Consider the following 20,971-nt stretch of genomic DNA (forward strand, 5'->3'; position numbering starts at 1 on the left):
GAACCACTGTTCTTTCTAGTCCTAGATATAATGCGGTTAAAGATTTGTATATACATTACAAATTTTGTACATAAAATGTACAATAAATATCATATATAGCATTTAACCATTATGGGGATAATTTATTCTTAAAAATCTGGGTCAGTGCTTCTTTTTTCCCTTCATGTCATGTTGCTTTCAAGTGCACATTTAGTGGAGGACTATACAATGTGACTGAACAATAAAAGGTGTTCAAGTATTTAATCGTCTCCCATAATGTTTTAAGTGACAAATTAAAGGTGCACCAAGTAACCTAAATTGTATTGATGCCAATCTGTGTGCATGTAATATGCAAATACCATTGTAAAAACATACCCCATTCACTGGTATTTTTGTCAACCATGATTAATTTATTCTGCAACCGAAAGTGTCTGAGAATAGAGCGTTACCGAGTAGTATTCGGCTGGCCGTGTGATCTTATGTGAGCATACATATTGTACTATTTATTGCTAAAACCTTTTTACATGGGAAAAAGTTAAGGACACTTTTAAGGATCTCTTACAGGTAATAATTTTTAAATGTATAAAAAGTGTAGATCATTAAGTCTAATTACCTTGCTGACACCTTGAGTATATAACAATGTTAGGTTGTAAATGCACTCCAATAACTGCATTTTGTTTTGCCATGCTTGTCTCTTAAATAGAATTGGCAACATGCCATTAAAAGACTGCTTCACAAAGTTACGTTTATATTGGTTCTGAATTAATACACTGAGTTTTCCCAAGTTTGCATTAACAGGAATAAAGCTTCATTTCTATTGCATAAACTGAGGTATTCAGTTTAATAATTCAGGTCTAATACAAATAAAAATATTCTAGAATGCACTGACTAGAAGCTGATAATTTAGTAGAGTAAATATGCATTCTTTCAACTAAAGTTGTAGTGAAAAATCCTGACCTCTCCTCTGTAAAACAATGCACAATATTTATGCCCAGTAAAACTTGTAGTGTTTGATGGAACAAAAAACTGCAATAATACCATCTCATATTCTTTTTTTTTTTTTTTTTCATAAAATACAATCCCTTTTGTAAATTTATAATCTCATAAAACACAACACAGCAATATTTTTCATTCTCTCCAAGTCCAGCAACATTTATACGGTAAGTTTCTTTGAAGAGCTGGTGAGAAGGTGCAATTTCATTCTTCCATGAAAACTCAATCCATCAATCAAACTCTTGCCAGCACAGAGTCAAGTTTGTCCAACAATGCTTTGAATGTACAATGTCTGCACCAATGAACATAAAAGAAAGAATATTTGGCAATGTACATTGGATAAAGTTGTGTCTCCAGTATAATGTGAGCTACAGAGGATCAGAAATGTAAAGGTGAGAAGCAGTTCACGACCGTCTTATTTCTGATTTACTACCACACAGAAGATGTTTCTGGAGATCACATGCTTCTCTCTGGATTCAACCACACATTTAGTTTGAGCAGTCAGATGAAAACTTCCACTTTTTCCCTAAAGCTAAGTTGACAAAGGTGATGGTGATTTGAATGGGGTGTTTGCATAGATACAGCCCTAACTAACCACCTCTGACATTAGCGCTGCCCAGTGTAGGCCCGGAACCAGGATGTGACAGAGGCCGCTGCAGAGGAGATCATGCCCCCAGCATTGCCCACTGGCTGGGACGCCTGCATGCCGCTCTGGGAAAGATCCATAGGCTGGGAGGGGATATCACAAAAGCGCGGACTTGGAACTGTCTCCCAGTCTGTGCCCAAGTCTGTTTCTTCATCCGTCACTGCCTCGTCTCCACTCTCCTCCGCAGGTCCAGCTGCCTCTGGTTCCACAAACTCCATTGAGTCTTCCAAGTCTGCACTCACCTCAAAAGGTCCGGTTCTGTGCACGGAAAGAGAGTGGAAAAGAAAAAGATTAATTTGCCTTTCAAGACAACATGAAACATTGGGAGAAAGTATTTTAACATTAAAAAAAAACAAAACAAAAAAAAACATTTCCCAAGAGCAAAAAATAATGAAGGACAGGACTTGATTTAATCCTTCAGGATTTGACTGGATCATGAAAAGTGGGCTGTATTATATTAGATATAATCAGTTAAAATATTTATCCCCACCAACATAGCGATTTATTACATATTGAGAAATGTTTTTTTTTTATATATTTAAAAAAAAAAAAAAAAAAGTTTCTTAAGAACAAAACCAGGTACATTTATTAAGAGATAAGGCCAATTTTGATTACTTGTCTTTAAAAACAATACAGAAGTATACTTTTTAAAAAAAGTATATTAAAAAGAATGTTGCAGGTTCAAGCTCAATCGATAGCACTCGTAGCATAATGTTGATTACCACAGAAAATAATTGTGACTTATCCCTCGTTTATATAAAAAAAGCATAAATCAGAGTTACAAAGGAAATTACAAAAGAAGTGAATGATACCAGTCCATAAACATTCAAATACACTGTTTAATGACACACTAAAATCATGTTAATGTTTTATTATATGATATACTGTAATGTTTACATCTTGTAGCTATATTTTTTAAATAGTGTGCATTTTAATGTTTCTGAACTGGCCCCATTCACTTTCATTGTAAGTGCCATTTTTGCTTTTCTTTTTTTTTAATTATTATTATTATATTAACATTATGCCACAAATGCTGTTGATTGAGCATAACTTGTAGTGAACCCAGAATATTCCTTTAAAAATTAAAGTACGCTTTCATAATATGGAATTATTTTCTCACCTGCCAAGGTTCTTGTTTGCTGGAGACACTAAAAACATGATATTCCTCAAAGTGTGGTGAGGATGGAGCAGCTCGCTGTCAACATGCTATGGGGTGATCATACACAGAAGATAAACCTCCATACAAGAATATAGTCTCAGTTTTGAGATGTGACTGGAAGAGTTACCTGCGAGAAGCACAGGTGCAGGATGTTGGTGTTGAGTTTGTTTACGACGCGGGTGAATCGGTATCGGGTCAGATTATCACCACAGAATTCACTGTAGAGAAGACAGAGAGACAAGTAAACAGGCAATACAGGAGAAGTTAGGAAACTATGAGCCTTAACTCCACAAGATAAAAAAACTTGTACTACAGACTGATGTTTTTTACTGTGTCAAATAAAACACACAGAAGTTCTGTGTTTTTTAGTCCCCTTGAAAATTGAAAAAGACTAACAAAAATGCAGAAGGAATTTGAAAGTGAGTAAAATAAAGGACAGTGGAAGGATAGTTTTGACAGTAAATATGCTGCTGTAACCTGTTGCACAACTTTTTCGGAAGGTTGACATCTAGAATATGAGACAGGGTGTTGACGAGCTGGGTAGCATAGCAGAGGGCCGCGCTGATGGTGTGTGCTGGGTTGATGTGGTCCAGTTCTACACAAAAAAAAAAATAATTTTTCAAAAAGAAAGAAGCAAAACTTCACCATACTAGGTAGCAATTTCTTAACATTTTAAAGTTTTATCTATCAAAGACAAACTTTGCAAGTTTGAACAAAATAATTGTTCCCGAGTTCAATACAAGTGAAGCTCAATCGACAACATTTGTAGCAAAATATTTAAAAACAAAAATTTTGTACTCCGTTATTTAGTTGTAAAAAAATAATTTTGCGGTTACAGTGCAGGCGCAGTCAGAATTTTGTGGGCTCATAAGGCGTGGGTGGACGTTAAGAGTAAGTGAAACCAGCAAAACACGAATTGCCACACAGACTCTTTTTAATGCTGCATTTTATACTCTGTGAGAGTGCTGTTAAAAAGAAACTCACCGCTAAAAAGATATCCTTGTCCACTGCGAATATTCAGTGGAGCTGTGTACGAAGCACCGCACACACAGAAGTCAAGGCCAAACCAAGCAATTCACGATTGTGCGGATTCCCATCTAAATGACTGTATTTCGAACGCAAAATTTTGCTGTGCGAGTGTAAATGTGGCTGTGCCTTAAGGCATTAACAATGGAAGAGAATGTAGCACGTAAAGATGTAAATATTATACATGTTAACACGATTTCAGTGTAATAAATTAAACTTTTGAAACTGGCCCCATTCACTTCCATTGTAAATACATTACTGTAACCGTGTTTTTTTGTTTTTTTATAAAATAAACAAGGGTTGAGTTGAAAATATTTTTTATGCTAATCATTATGCCACAAATGCTGTCGATTGAGCTTAACTTGAAACAGAGCAAGTTCCACAATGAATTTCCAAGTGAAACGGAATATTCAGCGAGAAATAATGTAGGACGGGACTTTTTCTATCCATCAGGATCATGAATTGTAGTGAAAAGTAGGCTTTGTAGTCTTCATCTGAAAGATTGAGATTCTGATTCCTAAAATACTAAGATTGATCTTTTACTTTTAAATTTACTAGTTTTGGTTATGCTGATTATTAAATCTGTTAAATACATAGCAATTAAATGGCATAATTTGGGCCCTGCTGTCAGTTTTTTTAATGAATTTTTTCATATAAGTTAGTTCATACAAAAGTGATATGTACATTGTAACTGAAATATTGCATACCCAAATGAATCAAAATCAAATCAAATCGAGAGTTAGTGGATCGGAATCAAATCAAATCAGGAAATCTCTGTCCATACCCGCCCTACTGAGAGGTGACACTGAATTCTATACCTGGCCCCTGATTTCCACTCTTCTCCTCCACCCAGCAGTAATAGGCAGAGCAGTCTCCATTGCTAGGCAATGTGACATGTGGCCCAGTGATATTGATGCTCGTCTCTCCATTCTGATCGTCCCAGATCCAGCGGCCTGAGTGGTATGTGGTTCGTCTGGCCTCTGCGAGTTCACTGACAGTGCTGGAGGTCAGAGCAAGATCATACTCTGCCACAACTGGATCAGCTGGGTCCCTGAAGGGTAGAAACGCTGTTAAGATGATGTATTTGGGACAAACACTTCATGTTCAAAAACTGGTTTGTACCTGGAACCAAACAAGCTTAGTTTATAATCATTTGTCAATGCCAAGCTAATTGCATTGACAGTCTCCCTACAGCAACTGAGTGTTAAGCGCCTTTCTCAAGGGCAAATTCCTAATAGAGCAAGACAGCATTCACTATGAATACATGTGGGTATCAATTATGATCAGTCTGATGAAATAAAAACAATCCTGAGACTCTGATTGGCTCTGACCTGCTGCCCTGTTTCTCCTCCTGTATGGAGAAGATGTGTGTGGTGAGCTCCAGTATGTGCTCCTTCCGAACTTCAGCCAGGGCCTCCAGCCTCCCCTGTAGCTCTTTGGATCTCTTCTCCAGCAGCTCACCCAAACGCTGGTTATGACGCTTAATTTTGTCCCTCTTTTCCTGGTGCCGATTGGCCCTACGCTGCAGTCTTTGGCCCTCCTCCTGTGAACGCAGCAACAGCTCCCTGCCTAAGGGGGAAAAACCAGCAATGACTTCCAAATATAAATGTACTCTTATTTATGGAAAAAACTAAGACTTGCAAGAGCACCAAAAGACTTCCTTAACTGTACTTATGTTGAGCCATCATATGGAGAATTTAAATATGCACTTGATGTTAAAACATGTACAAAATACTAGGGCTGGGTAAAAATATAGATTTTCTGATGCATCACAATCTTCATTTTAACGATCCTGATGTCGATTCTTAAATCCCAAGATTGACCTTTTACTCAATCCTCTAAATCACTTGAATATGCACCCAATTTTTTGCACTATGCGACTAAATATGTCTGTGATTAACCACTGGCTGTTAAATTATTAGATTTCACGCAACATGTCACCAGTAATATGGCGAAAAACTTAAGCACCAAGATCCTTTCAATGCTTGTCGGGATTAGAAGTTTGGTTTGACTCGTTCCATTTAATGTGTTTCCAAAGACGAGACCCACGCAATCCATTTGTCATTGAATAATGTCTCTTTTAATATCCTTTCAGTTCTTTACCATCAAGAAACATTTATTCAAATCACAAATAGCATGGCTTCGGTCAAGAAACTATTCGACTCCATTATGGTAATATACGCTCACCTGAAACATTTCTGTGAGACAAATGGCTGCTATTCTTAGAGACAGTACCATTTTAACACTTGTTCTACATAGTGTAAATAGTACAGATTATACATGTAAATAATAAACATGCAACACACACACACACACATATATACAGTATATATGTACACCGTATATATACACCGATCAGCCACAACATTAAAAGCACCTGACTAATATTGTGTAGGTCCCCCTTGTGCCGCCAAAACAGCGCCAACCCGCATCTCAGAATAGCATTCTGAGATGATATTCTTCTCACCACAATTGTACAGAGTGGTTATCTGAGTTACCGTAGACTTTATCAGTTCAAACCAGTCTGGCCATTCTCTGTTGACCTCTCTCATCAACAAGGCATTTCTATCCACAGAACTGCCATTCACTGGATGTTTTTTTGTTTTTGGTACCATTCGGAGTAAATTCCAGAGACTGTTGTGCATGAAAATCCCAGGAGATCAGCAGTTACAGAAATACTCAAACCAGCCCATGTGAAACAACTCATTTCAGGTGTTCAGAATCGGTTCTTTCTTTTGGGAGTCAATAACTCCATATTTCGTGCACTTTGATTTTTGAAACTTTTCAGACTTTTTTACATTCACAAACAGCTATCTAACACACTACATGAAAGGTAATATTTGAAAAACCATAATAGGTGCTCTTTAAATATACCCGTATGAATCAAAACCAAATCTAAATCAGAATTGAATCGGGAAATCTGTATCAATGCCCAGCCCTACAAAATAAATGCTTTCTTCAAGGAATACATATTTTTTTAGGAAACTATAAACTCACCACTCTTCACTTCATCATTGCCAGTGCATATGGCCTCTTTGAGTTGCTTGATTTTCATCTTGCATGACATAATTTTCCACCTCTATAGTGAAACAAAACAAAACCATAATGGTGAAATGTCTTAAAAATAGTCTTGTACCTTTTTTTAATTTCCAAAAGCACTTAAAGTGATTTAAGCCACAATACTTTACCCAAAAACTGACTTACCAGCTGGTCAGCCTGAACTTTCTTGTCCATGGCATTGATGACACTGAAATAAAGAAAAAATTCAGACTGTGGCTTCAAATGCAACATAAATTGTACTTTGAATTGTGCATTACAGGATGCTGATGTCATACCTTTGTTGAAGATTCTCTTTTTCATTTTTCAGCTTCTGAAGTCTTTCAAGCTTTTCCGAGTACCTGTACACAGAATACATATATATATATATATATATATATATATATAAAATTTTTCTTTATGTGTAATAAGTACAGATTTATATTTATCACGCATAATTAGATTTTTACAAAAATGCATATCACTGTCTACAACTACAATATGTGACTAGAATTATAGTGATACCAAAATATAGTATACCAATATAGAGATAGAATAGAAATAAAAGACTCCAAAACTTTTTAACTGCTTAAAGAATATTCTGGGTTTAATACACGTTAAGCTCAATCGACAGCATTTATGGCATAATGTTGATTACCACAAAAATAAATTTCAACTCGTCCCTCCTTTTCTTAAAACAAAAAAAGCTAAAAATGAGGTTACAGTGAGGTACTTACAATGGAAGTGAATGGGGCCAATTTTTGGAGGGTTTAAAGGCAAAAGTATGAAGCTTTAAATTTGCGAAAAGCACTTACATAAATTATTCTGTTAAAACATGTGTATTATTTGAGCGGTTAAATCGTTTTTGCAGGCTTACAGGGTTTATAGCTTTGCGTCGTCATGGCAACGAATCTTTAAAATTGGATAACTTTACACAGAAAATTTTTGTAAGCGATTTTATCACACTAGAATCATGTGAACATGCATATTGTTTACATCTTGTGGCTAGACTTTTGAAACAGTGAGCATTTTAACGTTTACGGATTGGCCCCATTCACTTCCATTGTAGTTGCCTCACTGTAAACCAAGATTTTTGCTTTGGATTTTTTCTTCAAGAAAAGGATGGACAAGTCAAATTAACTTTTTGTGGTAATCAAAATTATGCCACAAATGTTGTCAGTTGAGCTTAACTTGTACTGAACCCAAAATATTCCTAACATTTTATTTTCTTAAAAGCCATGTGTAACAATATTACACATCATCCATATGTCATATACGATTAAATATACTAAGACTAGACATTGCAACTTCTAAACTGTTTGATATGAAAAGCCATTTGTAACATTAATACGTTATCAATATAAGATATTGCAGTAATCATAAATGATCAAGTCACACTGTCAACATGACTCAGCTGAAACTAACCATTTCAACACATTAGCATGTCAAATACTGTTAAAAAATTGCTTTTTTCAGAGCTTATATAAGCCATGACAACATTATAAACCTGCTTCATTTAAATAAACATGTCATGGAAATTTGATGTGAGGTGAAACATGACAGAAACTGAAACCTTTGTTGTCTGTCAGACTGTTTACAAAATTTAGCAGTTAGCAAATTCGCATGCTGAAGATACAAGATTACGTTTCTAAAGTCACATTTTTTTTAATCATAATTAAAAACATGTAATTAAACAAAATAGGTAAGTTGACATGAGATGAATCAGATCGAAAAGACTGAAAACTCCCAAATTCTGTTAGCATGCTAAAGCTAATTGTATTAGCACACAGTGTGGACAACAGAAAAATAAAAGTACACCTCTCCGGATTTCTTCCATCAAAATACACGAAATCACCGGTCTGGATGCAGCGGGCGCAGGTGAGTCTCCGTCTGGCCGTGTTGCACAGCGGGCACCTCTCCACGGCTACAAAGAGCCCCTCCGCATCATCCAGCGCCTCCACCATGGCCGCGACAGCAGCGCTCACACAAGCCGCCTGAAGCTGCTGCTGAGGCGGCTGCGGTCGCAAGGGCGCCCGGGCCTCTGATCCAGACCCTGGATCAACTTCACCAGGCCCCACAGCCCGGGGTTCGCCAGCCAGGGGACTAGCCATGATGATACAGGCTCTTAGTAATATTAGAAGCCCATAAGAAACGGTCTCTGTGAGATTTACATGTTGTGTGGTTGAAAATATATTAAAAAAAAAAATATTCTGGTTCTGTAAGTCCCCTACTGTCTGCTATTACCAGCTGTGTTGATTGATGAATAGCGGCTGTCCCATGCACCATGTGATATGTGTTTGTGTGTGGTGGTGGTGAGATAGAGGTGGATGAGTGGTTGAGGGTGTTTACAAAATGTAGAATAGTATGCGATCAGTCATTTATATCTAAAGCATGACAAATAGCATGGACCTTAACTTTCTTCAACAAAATATTATGTAAAAAGGTATATATATATATATATATATATATATATACAGTGGGATATGTCCTGATTTAATGGCATCATGCACTCAAGATAGACTCAAGTTTTTGCAAAACCAAAAGGAAAACGTTCCAAAGAGGATCCCATGTGCTTCAACGAAAGCCATGAAATCTAAACTTTTGTACAAATCATGGTTAATGTCACAAATTTGCAATTAGTGACCTACAAATAGTGCAGACTCTTAAATGTTGTATTATCATTTATCAATGAAATAATTTTCTATTGCTTTTACATTTTCCACCATTTAAAAATCACCTTAGATAGTTTTCTTTGCAGGTTTACATAAATGATGTGACATTTTTTAGTGTACATATATTCCATGTATCCTCTCAATTATTGAAATGGGGTCATAAAAACTTGCTTGTGTAAGGTACAACAGGGCTAAAGGCCCCCTGGGGTAAAAGGCACTTTTGATTTTTTCCTAAAACTCTAAATAGCAACAAAAACTACAACACTTTTCTAAAAACCAGTATATCTATATGCACTGCATAATTTTCCTGATTGTTTGCAATCTCTAAAGTTTGATTTTGAGGTAATTTGATTTAATATTTTATCATTTCTAAAATGTTTCAAATGTATGTAGCTAATGAGAATCCCTGAAATTATCATATTTATTTTTATACAAAATACTTATATATAATTTTCAGTTTTGTTCAAGGTGATTCAAAAGTTTTTTAATAACTGTCCAATAAATAAACCCTGTCGCATGGGCTGAAGGCCCCCATAAAACACATTGTTTTTCTTATGTGGGGAGAAATTTAATACGAAGAATGTTCAAGTTGGGCTCACAATGAGAATCATTTGTTTAGACAATACTTGAGATATTATTAAATGCCAAATGTGATTTAAATGAACGTGCCAATCAGTGCCGATCAGCCACAACTTTAAAACCACTGACAGGTGAAGTGAATAACATTTATTACCTCGTTACAATGGGACCTGTCAAGAGGTGGGATATATTAGGCAGCAAGTGAGCAGTCAGTTCTTGAATTTTATGTTTTGGAAGCAGGAAAAATGGGCAAGCGTAAGGATCTGAGCGACTTTGACAAGGGCCAAATTGTGATGGCTAGACGACTGGGTCAGAGCATCTCCAAATGGCAGGTCTTGTGGGGTGTTCCCAGTATGCAGTGGTTAGTACCTACCAAAACTGGTCCAAGGAAGGACAACCGGTGAACCGTCGACAGGGTCATGGGCACCCAATGCTCACTGATGCACGTGGGGAGCGAAGGCTAGCCATCTGGTCCTGTAGAGCAACTGTAGCACAAATTGCTGAAAAACTTGATGCTGGCAATGATAGAAAGGTGTCAGAACACACAGTGCATCGCAGCTTGCTGCGTATGGGGCTGCGTAGCCGCAGACTGGTCGGCGTGCCCATGCTGACCCCTGTCCACCGTGGAAAGTGCCTACAATGGCACATGAGAACTGGACCATGGAGCAATGGAAGAAGGTGGCCTGGTCTGATGAATTACGTTTTAATACAATTTGGTTCAGTTATGTATATTTCAATGGGGCCCATTAAAAATGTGGGATTCAAATGAAATATAATTCAATTTAAACCTGGAAATAAACAGAAATATAGATTATAGGCAAAAGGGTAACTCACAAACTGTAGAAAAGTTTGGGTTAATCTTTTCATGAGTAGGGTCTAAATTCCTCTGCAGTGCCCTCTGGAGTGAGTTATTTTTGCACGTGACACTGCACAGCCGGAAGAGTTGGGCAGAGTGTAGACGAGTATTTTTTTTTATTGTTTTATTTAAATTTTTGATTTCTTGTCATAAAAAAAATACTGCATATAATATAGCAAACATGTGAACAAATGGGTTATGTGTGCTGTACTGTTTTTGTTTTAATTTGTTTTTATAGCTGTAAAAAACAAATGAACAAATAATATCAGCAGTCTGGTTTGCCTATGCACTGTTTGACATCTCTGATATTTTGTGTGTGTGTGTGTGTGTGTGTGACAAGCACTAATGTAAACAGACTTGGCTGTGTGCATGGATAATGGCGCTCTATCAGCATGTTTTACTTTGAGTATACAAGTTTTAAACTGTTCGTGGTGCTTTTGTGATAGTTTGGCTGTCTGTTTCAGAAAACAAACATATTATGTGCCTGAAAAGACTGTTTGAGTTGCTGTTTGTGTGAATGAAAACTGCATCTGCACCTAATAAGTAGACGTGGCTGTGTGCATGGGAAGATCGCATTTAGATATGATGGCTGTGCATATACAAGCTGTGAACTGTTATTGTGCCACTTTGGTGACAATTTGGCTGTTTGTTACATAAAATAAACATATTATGTGCTTGAAAAGACTCTTTGAGAAGCTGTTTGTTTGATGAATGACAACCGCTACTAATGTAAACAAATGGCAACACGCATCGGAGGAAGATTGCATTTGATGTATTGACTGTTCGTATAAGAGCTGTAAACTTTTTATCGTGGTACTTTGGTGACTAGTTGGATGTATGTATATAAAATAAACTTATTCTGTGGTTTAAAAGACTGTATGAGTAACTGTTTAAGCGAATATAAATTACAGACGCTTGGCCAGTGCAGCCTGTGTCAGCGCGAAAGCCGATTTGAATCTGGCAGCTTGTAACGTAACTAGCTGTTGCAGAAACACATACAGCATGTGTGACGCTACTCTGCGGGGCCCAGTTATTAACCGTCACATACTGTATGTGTGACGATATGTATGAAAGGGTTAAAGGAATGTTCCGGGTTCTATACAAGTTCAACATCAACAGCATTTGTGGCATAATGTTTATTACCACAAATAACAATTTAGACTCGAAACTTATTTAAAAAAAAAAAGAAGCAAAAATCGTGTTAACAGTAAGACACTTACAATAGAAGTGAATGGGACCTGTCATAAAAGTACAGTAAAGTGTTTCAGAAGTACAGTATATCACCAAGACATGACATCTCAGATACATTTTCAGTGTAAATGTCTTAATAGTGGGATGATGCCTGAACTCTGTCACTGGGGTCATAGGGGTCATGGGGAGAGAGCAGAACTGTTATGTGTTCTGGGCAGCATGACTGGTGTCAGTATCTGGGTCTCGACTCTCTGGGTGAACAGTCGGTGTAAATGCCACTGTCTTCATTCCTGCTGACATTCTCAACCTGTGACGGCTCATCCCGAGTGCTCAGTTCATCAGGTAAGAAGCTAAGGTCCAGGTCATCTGTGAGATCTTTCTCCTGAAAGTTTATTGAGGAGGAGAGGAAAGAGGCATCCTGAAGCTGTGGACCTGGACCCTGTAGACCCAGATCCCCATCAAAGATGTGGGGGAACCCTTAGGAGAACATAAAATGCTGGGTGAGCAGTACATCAAAGACTTGTATTAAATCCATAATACCATGATAGAAAATTCTAATGCACAGACACATTCTTATTGAGGAACAAACTTGCAAAAATTGTTAATACATAGATATTTATCTCATACTGTCATTTATTTATTTAAAAGTTAATATATATTAAATATATTATGAAATATATTTTCATGTGATTTAACCCTGAATATTGGTATTAAATATTAAAATATATTCAAATATTTTGTAAAATTTTAATATTTTATTCAAATATTTTATTCTATTCATTTAAATGTCTATTTACTTGCAAACGTTGTTAATAAATAAAATAAATGGCAAGATGAGATAAATATCTAAAATCATAATTATTTGTAAATTATGACATTATGAAATACATTTTCTTAAAATGTTTATACTAAATACTGCACTAGCATTTTAAAATGCCTACAAAATTGTTAAATTTTGATACTTCAGTATTTTATATTAACATTTTATTTTAACATCTTATTGTATTCATTTACTTGTCTGATATTTTTACATTTTATATTAACATTTGATTTTACTATTTTACTGTATTCATTTATTTGTCTATTTACTTGTAAAAATTGTCAATAAATAAATAAATAAATGGCAAGATGAGATAAATATCTAAATCATAATTATTTTTAAATTATGACATTATGAAATACATTTTCTTAAAATGTAATACTGAATACAATATTAGCATTTTAAATTGCCTAAAAACATTAGTAAATTTTAAAATTAACATTTTATTTTAACATCTTATTGTATTCATTTACTTGTCTGATATTTTTATATTTTACATGAACACTTTGTTTTAATATTTTATTAATTTGCTTTTCTATTTACTTGCAAAATTGTTTAATAAATAAATGACAAGATGAGATAAATATATATTTTTTAATTTATTTCAAAATAAAAAAAATTAATGAAATTTTGACAAAATATAATGCTGAACATGGTACATGCATTTTAAAATGTATAAATATTTTGCTAAATTTTGACATTTAATTTTCATTGAAATATTTAATTTGATCAATTTGATGCATTTCTGTAGCAATTTATTAAATGTATTTCTTTATGTATTTATTCTTATATATTTATTTCGCCATTTGTATTTAAGTCTATGCTTTTTACACTTCATTGATTTGTTTATTTCCCTATTTATTTCTTGCTCCATAATTTTGGAGGCTGGTTATGCAAATGTATTAACGTCTCACTAATACACAATAAGCATTTAATTATTTTTCCTATTTAATCAAAGAATTCAACTTACAGCAAAAGTCTGGTCAAAGTAATTTTTGAGGGCTGCCTCCTCATCCATATTCCATAAGGTCAATGAGAAGAAAAGGGATTTATAGAAAACTTTCCCAAATCTCATCAGAACTGTGTGTATGACACTAATTGGCAACAAATGTGAAGCTGTTCTTAGAGGCGTGACAAATAATTTAATCAAAACTTAAGGAGTTTTGATCTTTTTCATGTTCAAATGTATTATTGTAATTATTGTATATATATATATATATATATATATATATATATATATATATATATATATATATATATATATATATTAGTGTTTCGTTTAACGTTTGCGGTAATTTAAGAGAATAACACAAGAAAAAAGAAAATAAATGAATAGCTCTTGCAGTACAATCTTCAGCCAGTAGAGGGAGACATTCTAACTCTGTCACTACTGCGCATGAGCGGAAGATCCATGCCAAAACACATGTGAGCTGCACTGGTGTTTATAGATCAGTGGTGAGCTGTCATTCAGCTATTTTAAATCGTTAACAGTTAGATGTGTCGTTTGAATAGCATGTTATGTTTTTAAAAAGCTATATAAGAATAGTTTCGCTTGTATGTAAACACAGTGCATGAAGAACTCAGTGTTCTAGTAAACATGTGAATTGCGGAATGGACGCAGTGAAGGACTGCTTGAGAGATTTTCCTAAAGAAGCTCGGGGTAAGTTCATTGGCCATCTGTTGACACCAAAACGCATGAATAATCACATCCTAAAAGCAATTTCAGTACTTAAACTGTTTTGTCTGATCTTTGGCCTACAGAATTAAAGAGAAAATCAGTATTAGTTACGCTTAAAGGGATAGTTCACCCAAAAAATTAAAATTCTCTCATCATCTACTCACCCACCTCATGCCATCCCAAATGTATGACTTTCTTTCTTCTGCAGAACACAAACGAGGATTTTATTAGAATATCTCAGCTCTGTAGGTCCATACAATGCAAGTGAATGGTGACCAAAATATTGAAGCTCCAAAAGCACATAAAGGCAGCATAAAAGTAATCCATAACACTCCAGTGGTTTAATCCATGTCTTCTGAAGTGATTCAATAGGTTTAGGGTGAGAACAGACCAAAATATAACTCCTTTTTCACTATAAATCTTGACATCTGGAGTCTCTAGGCACGATCACGATTTCAAGCTTGAAATTGTGATCGTGCCTAGAGATTGAAATGGCAAGATGTACAGTGAAAAAGGAGTTTTATTTTGGTCTGTTCTCACCCAAACCAAATTAGATCGCTTCAGAAGACATGGATTAAACCACTGGAGTGTTATGGATTACTTTTATGCTGCCTTTATGTGCTTTTTGAGCGAATTCACTTAGGGTTGCTCTGATACCAACATTTTGGCTTCGGTCTAGCAGTCCTGGTACCTCAGTATCGATACTAGCACGATATAAAAAAAAAAACTCGGATTTTTTATTAAATTAGAAAGAAAACTACTTGACTAAAAGAACTGCATAAAGTCTTATAGATACAAATTATGCCTTTTCTGTTTTAATTTTTCTGGATTCCATGGTACATTTTTTAATTAAATGTTATGGTCAAATTGTGTTTAGTCAAATACATACTACACAGCTTTAATCAAATGAAAATATAATAATTTTCAACAACAGTTTTTTTTTTTATTTTATTTATTTATTTTTTTGGTAAAAAACAAAAAAGATGCACAACAGAGCTTGCTGATACTCCGTACACTTGCTTTTGTGATATTGCTTACAGATAATAATACTAATAATATAACCATTTAATATTATATTATTGTTACTATTAGTATTATTGCGACTACTTTGAATATTACACTTTTATACAGTAGTAATATTTTTCTGTCGTAACGTCTTCAATTTTACGAATCCAGTTGAATAGAGCTCTCATTTCAGCTGGACTTTTATTTTGAAAGATCTTTGAAGTTCTTCCTGTTTTTGAAGGGTTCGTTATATCAAGCTTCCCGTGACTCGCGAGCTGATATCTCCAAGCTGCAACGGAGAAAGAGTTCATTATAGAGTTCACAGCCATTATACACTCAACACACTGATCTGCGGCTCTGCAGATGGATACTATTGGACATGTTTTGGATACTATTGTTGCATGTACGTGCCTGTTTTTGTGAAGGAGATGACACAGAGCCTCTCATTCATTCTGTGGTGCACATGTGACTGTGTATTGTTTCATTAAATGACATCCTTCTGCTGTTTAATGATCACATTTTGCCATATCGAGACTTTTTTTAAATTATTATTTTCAAATGGTCTTTAATTTAATCTCAAAACTCTCACATTTCATTTTGCTAATGGCAGCATACTTTAATATGGTACCGAAATTAACAAGATGATATCGTACCGTTTTACATTTTTTGGTATCGCGATATTTCGTTAGTACCGGTATACTGCGCAACCCTACATTCACTTGCATTGTATGGACCTACAGAGCTGAGATATTCCTCTAAAAATCTTCATTTGTTTTCAACAGAAGAAAGTCATACACTTCTGGGATAGCATGAGGGTAAGTGATATGAGAATTTTAATTTTTGAGTGAACTATTCCTTTAATTCCTTTAATTCAAGGTAGATGCACTTTACACAATTTATATAGCTTTTTATTTATTTATTTATTTTTTGCATTATGATAATGAGAATTTTTTTAACATTACTGTAGGCTACTGACAATTGGAAGGGGCATTTTCATTACTTTGGAGTTTGTTTTTAATTCCCATTATTTTCAACGGTATAATGAGATTTTAATGAGTCTCATTATATATTCATTACTATAATACTGTAATTAGAACCATCCTTTCTGGACACAATGACTTTTGTAAATGTAAAAATAGGCATAATTTCAGTACAACAAATACTAGTATGACGTATAAATATTTTACAATTTAAATAATGTGCAGTAATGGGAATTACTGTGCTCAACTGACATAAAAACAATGTTACAATGAAAACATCTTAGTGATACAAAAAATAGGCTTCAGACATGACCCAGATATGTTCTTGACAGGCTTTTTGAGGCATTGTGTGAGTGATATCATATGTCTTCTCTCTCTTAGAGCTTTATCTAAATGATGCAGTGCCATATTTGGATGGCCCCCTCTCTCCTATTCAGTTTTATCGGGAATGGATTGGTCCTAATAAGCCCTGCATCCTTCGCAACGGCTTCAGTGATTGGCCAGCTTTGTCCAAATGGAACCCTGCTTATCTAAGGTGAGCCAATCTGAGGGCAACTTGAAATAACTATACTTATTTTAGCCAAGACTATCAGTCCTCTTGTGTTTGTACCTCATATGTCTTTAAATCTTTTGAAAACTTGTTTTTCTATTGTTGTTGTTGTTTTTTTTGTTTTTCAGAGAGAAAGTAGGCACTAAAGTCATCAGTGTTGCCGTCACTCCAAACGGATATGCAGATGCTGTAAATAGGAATCGTTTTGTGATGCCAGAGGAGCGTCACATGACCTTTTCATCTCTGCTGGACATCATCGAAGGGAAGGTGAAGAGCAATGGGGTGTTTTATGTTCAGAAGCAATGCTCCAATCTGACTGAGGAGTTACCAGAGCTGACGGGAGACGTACAGACTCACATCCCCTGGATGAGTGAAGCTCTTGGTACTGTCACACATTTTACATCTAGTTTGAGCTCTACTTTGGTTTTAAAGAGTTGGAGGATGTAACTTGTGAAAATTATACAATGATGGTGTGAGTTTGAGTTGTCTTTCACTTTGATGTAAGTGTTTGATTGTTTTCAAATTCAGGAAAGCAGCCTGATGCTGTAAATTTCTGGTTAGGGGAGGAAAGTGCTGTCACATCAAGTGAGTTTGGCCACATCCACACTAATCCGTTTTTGTCATCGTTTTCCAAAGCATGCGAAAAAGCAGAGCGTTTTTTAAATGATCCATTTTCGGTGTAGGAAAACGCCATTCCAGTGTGGTTGAGAGGCATAAACGTAACAAAATTAAAGGGGTAGTTCTCCCAAAAATTAAAATTCTCTCATTTTATCACCCTCATGGCTTACCAGATATGTATGACTTACTTTCTTCTGCAGAATACAAATGAAGATTTCTAGAAGAATATTTCAGCTCTGTAGGTCCATACAATGCAAGTGAATGGTGACCAGAACTTTGAAGCTCTTAAAAGCACATAAAGGCAGCATAAAAGTAATCCATAAGACTCCAGTGGTTAAATCCATGTCTTCAGAAGTGATATGATAGGTGTGGGTGAGAGACAGATCAATATTTAAGTCCTTTTTTTACTATAAATTCTCCTTCCTGCACAGGTAGCGATATGTGCGAAAAATGCCAATCGCCAAAAACAAAATTAGAAGAACTCTTAGGAGAGAAGTGGGCTGTTTGAAAGTGGAGATTTATAGTTAAAAAAAAGGACTTAAACATATCAATATTTCTCACCCACACCTATCATATAATTTCTGAGACATGGATTTAACAACTGGAGGATTACTTTTATGCTGTATTTATATGCTTTATTGAGCTCCAAAGTTCTGGTCAACATTCACTTGCATTGTGTGGACCTACAGAGCTGAGATATTTTACAAAAAAACCTTTGTGTTCAACAGAAGAAAGTAAGTCATATACATCTGGGATGGTATGAGGGTGATTAAACGAGGAAATTTTCATTTTTTGGGTGAGCTATTCCTTTAATGCGTTATTAAATGAAAACGTATTAGCCTTTGCCTTCGCACTCATTCAAAAATGTAAGATGATTTCATTTTTATTTCAACACTAATTAACACAAAGTTTATTTTTCTCTCTGTAGTGCATAAAGATCACTATGAGAATCTATACTGTGTGATATCAGGACAAAAAGAGTTTATTTTACTTCCTCCCACTGATAGGCCTTTCATACCATATGGTAAGGAATTGTTATTTTGTGTTTCTCTATACCTCAGTAAACTCATTTATTTTACTTGCTGAGAAAAAAAAGAAAAAAAGTCTGAACAAGGAAATGACCTCAAGGTTCTATACACTGTTACCTTTCCATAGAGCTCTATCAGCCAGCAACATACAGACAGAATGAAGATGGCACGTTTGAAATAGTAGATGAAGAAGGTTCGCTCAAAGTGAGTTTAAAAAAAAAAAGTTTTTTTTAGTGTATGCACTCAAGTCACTGTAATAGGCCAGCCCAAACTAACATAGTTTGTAGAATTTTACATTTCACTCATCGATTTCTTTGTCAAAATGTGCAATTATACTAATATTCCAGTACGCAAGTAAGAAACTAAAACAATGCTCCATAATCCTTTTCCACTGCTGATCTAGTGTTTCTCTGCCAGGTGCCCTGGATTCCTCTAGACCCCCTGAATCCAGATTTAGACCGATATCCCTCATACAGACTGACTAAACCTCTGCACTGCACTGTGAAAGCTGGAGAGATGTTGTACCTGCCCTCTTTGTGGTTCCATCATGTGCGACAGTCTCACGGCTGCATAGCAGGTAACACCTTTAATGATGTGCCTTTCTTACCTGTAAGATTAGAACAATGCAAACCTTTTTCAAAGACATTTACATTTGGTTTGCAAATACTTAAATAATGACGTGCCAGTAACAACTTGCAGAAAAAATAGGGTCAGGCTGAAAATTCTGCCTGTAATTGGCTATTTTTAAAAGTGTTAACTCTTTTTGTGTGTGTGTGTATGTGTGTGTCACTTTCAAAATCTACCAACAGCCAAGTTAATGGATAATGCACAATTTTTGCTTTTAAAATGTTTTTTTAGAGAATTTAGTAGTGATGCATTGGCCAAACAACGGTATCGGCCGATAAAAGCAATTATCGGCACCGATTGTTTCAAAACAGCTGATGATCAGGGCCGATTAATTCCTTTCAAAAGGGGGCGGAAAAACACGACAGAGAATTGGCCTACAACTCGTGCTTTGTGTGAAAGAAAATGTGGGTGACAATTTGTAAGGAACTACTGTTAAAAATGTTCATTTACAACTCATTTAATTACTCAACTTAAAGCTCGACACAACATTAAAAAAATTAAGAAATCTTACCAATTTAATGTGAGCGTGACAGGAGGCTATTTCGAATGAATTCAGTGCGAGTTAAGAATGTTAATGTAAGTTTCAGTGTTTTGTTTATAATGGAGATCAGTTACTCTGAAACATGGAAAGATGTAGAGAATAAAGTTATCATTCAAATTTGTTTCAAAGTTGTGTAATTATCAGTGATTTGAAACAACCATTAAACTATCGGTATCGGCAGATGTTGTGCTAAATAATCAAGTATCGGTATCGGCACACAAATTTTGCATCGTTGCATCCCTAAAATTTTGATAAATATTGTGTAAAAAAACTGTTTAATTTTAAGCACATACATTATGTGTACATATCCATTGCTATAATTTAATCATATCAGGCTTTACTGTATATCACATATATTGGCCATCGGCCACCTATTACATAATCATCGGCCATTAAAAAATCCATATTGGTCATTCACCTACACAGACAGTATGTAACTAACAATGTATTGCAACTAATCATGCATGAATATTATGTTTAACGTGTTTTTTTTGTTTCTACAGTGAATTTCTGGTATGATATGGAATATGATATCAAGTACAACTACTTTCAGCTGGTGGAGTCCCTGACAAATGCTGTGGGATCACTATGAGACTGTTCTCACAAAAATTCTGATCTGCTTGATATAATCAAAAATCAAGCCAACAGATGCATGTGGACAACCAGAGACATCACGCAATTCATGAGAGGTGTGCAAGTATAATTTTGTGGTTGCAAAACATATTGCAATAAACAAAGAAATTTACCATGTAATAAACACAGTTTTATTTGACTTCTCTGAGAAAGATATTTTGGATGACAGATTGTATAAACACTGAGAATTTAAACACTTGACTTCAGTTTGGAGAAAAAGGTAAGACAAAAGTCACATGTTTCCAAAAAGAAACAAACCACTGGTCCATCTGTATTCCTAGACTACATCTTGATCAGTTGGCCATACATTGGATGAGAGCAGAGCTAGGTCACCACAAAGATAGCATAGGAAGC

At 35.3% G+C, this 20,971-nt stretch overlaps 2 protein-coding genes across 2 annotated transcripts; one reads left to right on the plus strand and one right to left on the minus strand.

The window, feature by feature from the left end:
• Positions 1–790: 790 nt before the first annotated feature.
• LOC127454892 (beclin 1-associated autophagy-related key regulator-like) lies at positions 791–9,152 on the minus strand. Its single transcript, XM_051722395.1, has 10 exons — positions 8,658–9,152; positions 7,139–7,201; positions 7,008–7,050; positions 6,801–6,882; positions 5,135–5,372; positions 4,622–4,854; positions 3,255–3,372; positions 2,905–2,995; positions 2,739–2,824; positions 791–1,876 (listed from the first exon to the last, which is right to left on the minus strand). Exons 1-10 carry the CDS (start codon positions 8,948–8,950, stop codon positions 1,579–1,581), a joined length of 1,545 nt encoding a protein of 514 aa, XP_051578355.1. The 5' UTR covers positions 8,951–9,152; the 3' UTR covers positions 791–1,578.
• Positions 9,153–14,364: 5,212 nt separating this feature from the next.
• LOC127455503 (bifunctional peptidase and (3S)-lysyl hydroxylase Jmjd7-like) lies at positions 14,365–20,756 on the plus strand. Its single transcript, XM_051723458.1, has 8 exons — positions 14,365–14,617; positions 17,002–17,155; positions 17,299–17,552; positions 17,699–17,755; positions 18,717–18,812; positions 18,944–19,020; positions 19,234–19,393; positions 20,488–20,756. The coding sequence occupies exons 1-8, from the start codon at positions 14,569–14,571 to the stop codon at positions 20,574–20,576; spliced, it is 936 nt and encodes a 311-aa protein (XP_051579418.1). The 5' UTR covers positions 14,365–14,568; the 3' UTR covers positions 20,577–20,756.
• The last annotated feature ends 215 nt before the right edge of the window (positions 20,757–20,971 follow it).

Source organism: Myxocyprinus asiaticus, chromosome 17 (assembly GCF_019703515.2).
Source record: "Myxocyprinus asiaticus isolate MX2 ecotype Aquarium Trade chromosome 17, UBuf_Myxa_2, whole genome shotgun sequence".
Lineage (NCBI taxonomy): Eukaryota > Metazoa > Chordata > Actinopteri > Cypriniformes > Catostomidae > Myxocyprinus > Myxocyprinus asiaticus.